The following is a 6,148-nucleotide window of genomic DNA, read 5'->3' as shown; positions in this document are numbered from 1 at the left end:
TTTTCTAGTAGTGAAAGCACACCATACAATACCAACACAAAACACCATCAGACCCATACCTGCAAACTGACCTATAACTTTGGGTCAAGTACCTTCATCCACCATCCAAACGTGAAAGGACAAGCCCATCAAAGATTTTTCATAAGTTAGAGAAACAATGATAATACTTCTTTTAAATATATATATATGTATATATGTGTGTGTGTGTGTGTATAATAGGTTTTTTTTTCTAAGGTTCAGATATTTTTTTTGTTTGTCAAGTAGTCTAGTGGTTAGAAATTCGCCTTTTAACTGTGAATAAGTGGGGTGTCTGATGTTCAAACTCCGACCCCTCCACATATTATGCAATGTCCCTACCAACTATTTTTTCATTTAATTACTTCACATATATTTATATTGTGACAAAGAAAAACTCTAATAGTACTCTTATAAATTATAATAATTGTCCCAAGAGGGAGTTGAAAATTAGAATTGCCTAAAAATAGTAGCATTGACTCATCTTAGACCACAGCTCTTGAGGGGGCGAGCGACCAAAATGCAAAGCGTCAAAATAAATATCCTAAAATGGTAGAAATTCACACCATTAATTTATTTCATTGCCCCAACAAAGTCTTTATATAATCCAGCCCTATTATCCTCTTATCATTTGTGTTCTTCAATCAATTAAGAGAAGCATAATCACTCTTATTGTTAAAATTAAAACAAAATGATGAAGGTTTCAAGTTTTTCAATTATCACTCTCTTGACCATTTCATCCATTTTTTTCATACCACCTATTCAATGCCATCAACCACCAAAGCTAGACTTAATTAAAAATATATGTCGAAAAACACCTCATTACTATCTTTGCGTTATAACATTAAAATCAAATTTATATGCAGTGAAGTATATTGCATCAAATACTGACATCTCTGGATTTGTTCGCGTAACACTCAAGGTTGTCGCGACAAGAGCACAGGTCATATTAAAGCAACTTCAAACTGTTCAAGCGCAAACCAAGGACATACAACTGAAAGCTGCTTTGGATAATTGCATAGCTTCATACACCAAGATATCAAAAGAACTTGTGCCACAAGCTCAGAAATGTGTAGACAAAGGTGATTACAATGGTGTCAAACAAAATGCAACCACTGCTGGAAATTTGGCTGATTCTTGTGGGAAGAAATGCAATGGCACCACTAGTTCAGCTGTTCTTTCGCAACTTGGGGATAGTAATCAATATGTGAAAAATATGTGTGCAATTACGGTCTCCATTGCTACCCAATTTTCTCAATCAAATCGTCAAACTTTAACATAACTTTTTTAGGGGTCATGCTAACATGTGCATGGGCACATGTTTAGGATTCCACAAATATTAAGTATTTATTGAGAAAAAATAATTTTCAAAATTTTTGAGAAATAAATTGGCACATTTCCAATACATAAGTTTTATCTTTGATATACTAACATATGTCATAAGGGCACATGTTAACATTTCCTAAAATATTTAGTAGGCCAAATACCTCTCTGGGTCCTTTAAGTTTCACGTTTGTAACAGATAGGTCCTTTAAGTTTCAAAGGTTACATATAGGTCCTTTAAGTTTCTAAGGTTTCAGATAGGTCCTTTAAGTTTCGAGTTTGTTTCAGATAGGTCCTTTCTATCAACCTCCGTTAAGGACCTATCTGAAACCTTAGAAACTTAAAGGACCTATCTGTAACCTTTGAAACTTAAAGGACCTATCTGTTACAAACGTGAAACTTAAAGGACCCAGGGAGGTATTTGACCTATTTAGTATATATAGTTTTGGGTTTGTCTTTTTTTTGTTGAATGGATTTTAGATTTGTCTCATTGTGTATATATAGTATTGATATATATACCTTTTAGTGGGATAAAGATTGGTTGTTATTGTGATGTTCATCATTGTCCATAATTTGTACATTATAAACAAATGGGCAGTAAAAAGCTACGAGCTTGTTGTATTGAATAGGTTTTGAAGTTAGGCAATTGTAAATGCAATATATATAGTGTATTATATATTATCATGTTATGTGAAGTGGAAGCTACCTCTCGTAAAAAACTGGTAACTAGGGTTTTTTTTCGTCTTCCATCTAATTGACAATTGTTGTAACCTTTGGTTTATTCGTCCTCGTTACTTTAGAGGGGGTGGTTCAGGACCTTTTTTCTTCTTCTTTGAATCACCCATATTATATATATTGAAGAAAGTATTATTTTTTTTATTTCAATAATATTTCCACGTATATATAATCTTTTGTTTATATTTTACATGATTTTTTTTTCATCTAAATGTGGAGTTGTTTTGTTCGTCATTTTAGTGCTGCCATATTGATTTTCTCATCTTATTGCGGTATTTGTTTATTTAGATTGATATATCGTCAACATTAAAGATTTGGAGGCATAATATACTTGTCACGTTTATTTTGTAATATTTGTAAGAATTTTGTCTTTTTATACTATTAACTTGGACGTTATAATTTTGTTTGCAAATTAATCATTTCCAGTTTTAGTGATATTAAATTTGCACTGTTTTTAATGTATTTTACAAGTTTGAATGAATCAATATCTTTTTTAGTCAAAATATATAAGATAAAATTAGGAGCTACGTGTATCGATGATTGAATATTATTATATAAAAAATATTAAAAACCTTTATTTGATTTGAAATAAAAGAGTTCAACGTAAGTCCATAAGGCTTAACTCGAGTAGTACTGTCGATATTGTGAAACTGAACACCTTTATTCAGGTTTGAATTCAAGACCTCATAGTTTTATGCGTATTTTAAATGATGTTTGTCACTTTCATTATAAACAAACAAAAAATTAAAATCCTTTTTACTATGCGTAGCAGTTTCGTGTTGTCAAAACGTATGAGTATTTTTCTCAAAAGCAAAAGAGAGAATATATAAATATAGACATGAGAGGAAATGAATACTTTAAATAATAACAGAAGAAAAGCAACATGTTCCGCATCTGAGACTATTTGTGACGAGGAATTATTGTTCAGAATGAATGGGTTATAATTCTGACGAGGAGTTATTGTACTAAATAAATTGGTTATAACTAGTATAACTCATATCTTGTTTGAAATCGATTTTAGGTTCAATGAAAGGAGTCCAGAGATTACCCGTAGGCCGTAGGTTTTAGTCATGTGAGTAGCAATATCAAATAATTGACGGTCAAAGGATTCATGAAATAAAGAGAACTGAGAATTTGAGGAAAGTTGCAATGCATGTTAGGTTGAAATTAAAAGCAATATTACCGTTTATCATTACTAACGGAAATATATGTCCATTGACGGTTTTTTCGTTTTAATTACTGGCGGATATGTTGAATTACTGACGAATATTTAATTCGTATTATTACTGGTAGATAGTGACAGTTACTGGTGGATTATTTAATCTGTCATAACATTACTGACGGATTTATATTCGTAAGTAATGCAAAGACATGTGCAATTGTCCTGCATTATCATCACTGACGGAAAATTTCACCAGTAAATAAAGGCAGGTTCGTCGTACGTCATTAATATTCTTGGCGGATTTATTCGTCTGTAATGTAAGTGTCTGAATTATTGAGGGTTTTTTCCATGTTACTAAAGGTTTATTATGCCAATAATGCAATTTTGAATTGGTTAGTAATTTCGGGAATTCTTGTAGTGTATATCTCCTTGGGCTTTGCGAGGGCCTAAGTCCATGCGGCAAACATTTGTGAGGGCGATATTTTCTTGGGACATATGTCGAAGGCAAATATGCCTTTGTGTGCGCTTTTGTGTCTAGGTGTGGAAATCTGACACATGTAAATCCATTTCATTCTTGTAGTACGTAAAACAAACTTAACATTGATAAATATTCAATTTGAATTAATCGTTTAAGTTGTTGAGTTGACTTAACAAACTCAATAAAACTTTTTTAAGACAGGTATTTGAATTAAGCAAGTTTTTAAATAAAATAAAAAATCGTGTGTACTCGCATGATATTGTGAGACCTTTATCTCCAGGTAATTACAAGACCTTTCTACTTCTTCTTCTTTCGTATCATTATTATCGTTTTCTTTCTCCGCTTGCATCCCTTAATCAATCCACCAATATCGACTTATTCAAGTTCAAAAGGCATATAGTGTTTTCAAAAAAGCCATCGCCTACACTGAAAAATGTGCTGAAAACGCTAAAATCTCAGTGGCTTCCTTCGTTTATTTATCATCATGAATGTTAGTGCCCAATCATCTAATCTACCGCTTAAGTTCCTCGTTTGTTTTCTTTTCTTGTTGACGTTGTTGTTTTTTTTTTTTTGAAAAGGCAAATATTATTCACGTCGGAAACTGCAAGAAGCAATAACCGCGGAGAGAAGAAGGAATACAACAATGGTACCGCATATATACGGAAGCAATTCATATTGACTTGTGTATTTTACTGTTTTTTTACATGACTTTTCTATAAGAATTGGATTAGATATGATCACTAGAGGTGTTTACTCCATTCTTTTGTATAAATGTCTCACAATCTTGCATCTTAGTGTCACTACCACTGCTGAATTTGTCCTCTATTATCTCAATGTTAAGGGTTGTCTGTGGTCCTTCTATGTAAGCACTTAAAATAAAATTATGGTGTATTTTTTTAGTTACATACAAATGATTACAAGCTAGGACGAGTGGATGCAACAACCAAACTCTATTTAAAACGAATTAAATATCCGTATTAGAATGATACATTTGCGAGTATTGTTTTGTGAGGATTCGACCGTGGCTAAATTGTGATTTTATTAAATTAGAATGATACATTTTAAATCAGCCTAATATTTTACCCGACTTTAGAAGTTATTTTTTTTAATTCTGCTAAAAGACTAACTTAATAACTCAATACTTCCCTAAAAAACTCATACTTATTAAGTTGCCTAATTTTATCTACTTTAGAAGTTAATTTTGACCGACGTAAAAACAAAGAAATTTCATAAGAATCCAAAAAAAAATTATAGAAAAAATAATTATCAGAGTTATCCTAGTCACCTACATATACCTATTTTCTGTGGTATATCACAAAAACTAAAGGTATAAGAAAATCAATCTCGTTAATAAGTTTTTTTATAACAAAAATTTTAGGTAAAAGTTTCTCACAGTGGTTGTAGAAGTTGAACCCACTACTGTATAACTCAGTCAAATCCTTATAAACTGAACCATCAACTTTTATTAACAACCTTAATAATTTTTTGCATCTTAACTGTAGGAACTAATGAATTAGATTTTAAACAATTTATCAACTATTTATTGTTAAGGACTTAGCTCCTCCCTTTCAACAAGCATACCTTAGTTTTATCTCTTTTCGTTCTCACATTCATTTTCTTCATTGAGTGAGTAGTTTTAAGTCATGATCAATTATTGACCAAAAATCACCTATGTTCATATTTTTCTCTCCATTTCAATTTAAATAAGTGATTTTCATATATATCCAGGTTTTTTTCTTTGCAATTTCGTTGTCTGAGTGCAGTGTTGTTTTGTTAGGCGTCTTGTGCGACTTTGTTTGGTTTCTCATCTTAATACAATTTTTATTTGATTTTTATTGAAATATCGACTATTCAATCAATGATTTAGGCGTCAAAACAAAACGATAGTACTCTGCAAAAAATAATAAATATAGCTTCTTTTAAGGTTTAAGTATACTCCATTGTGCATCATATTTTTATTTTTTTGAAGAATCATTTTTATCAAGTATGTCATGTGTATCTTTTCTTCTAATGACCCATGTACTTTTTCATTTAATTACTTCACCGATATTTATATTCTTGACCCCTTAAAAAAATTATATTCTTGAATCTAGATGAGGAAAAAAAAAACTCTAATAACACTCTTACAAATTATAATTGTGAAAGAGGGAGAGTTAAAAATTAGAAATTGCCTAATAAAAACATAAATAGTATGGCAAATTCTATGGTACACCCATAATTTTGAGTGTATGGGTACACCAAACCATTAAATTAATAACTAAACTAGGTTTTTTTTAAGAAAAATAATTATTTTCTATCATTAACAATTATAATAATTAAATCTTATTTATCAAAAGCATCGACGACATAAAATTTACTTTTTTTGAATTTTTATTACTTATAAACAAATAATATTGATTATTTTTTATGAAAAAATGTTAAAAATTTAATATGAT

At 30.6% G+C, this 6,148-nt stretch overlaps 1 protein-coding gene across 1 annotated transcript; it reads left to right on the top strand.

The window, feature by feature from the left end:
• Positions 1 to 655: 655 nt before the first annotated feature.
• Positions 656 to 2,033, top strand: LOC146945213 (uncharacterized). The gene has a single exon (XM_085743559.1). The coding sequence runs from the start codon at positions 707 to 709 to the stop codon at positions 1,295 to 1,297; it is 591 nt and encodes a 196-aa protein (XP_085599685.1). The 5' UTR covers positions 656 to 706; the 3' UTR covers positions 1,298 to 2,033.
• The last annotated feature ends 4,115 nt before the right edge of the window (positions 2,034 to 6,148 follow it).

Source organism: Medicago sativa, chromosome 2 (assembly GCF_051527215.1).
Source record: "Medicago sativa cultivar Bolivia chromosome 2, Bolivia_mono, whole genome shotgun sequence".
Lineage (NCBI taxonomy): Eukaryota > Viridiplantae > Streptophyta > Magnoliopsida > Fabales > Fabaceae > Medicago > Medicago sativa.
Note: the sequence above shows the minus strand (reverse complement) of the source record. Positions and strands in the feature narration are given on the sequence as shown.

Bases quoted from the DNA above. Each gene is read 5' to 3' on its own strand.
- LOC146945213 (XM_085743559.1), top strand. From the start codon at position 707: ATGATGAAGGTTTCAAGTTTTTCAATTATCACTCTCTTGACCATTTCA.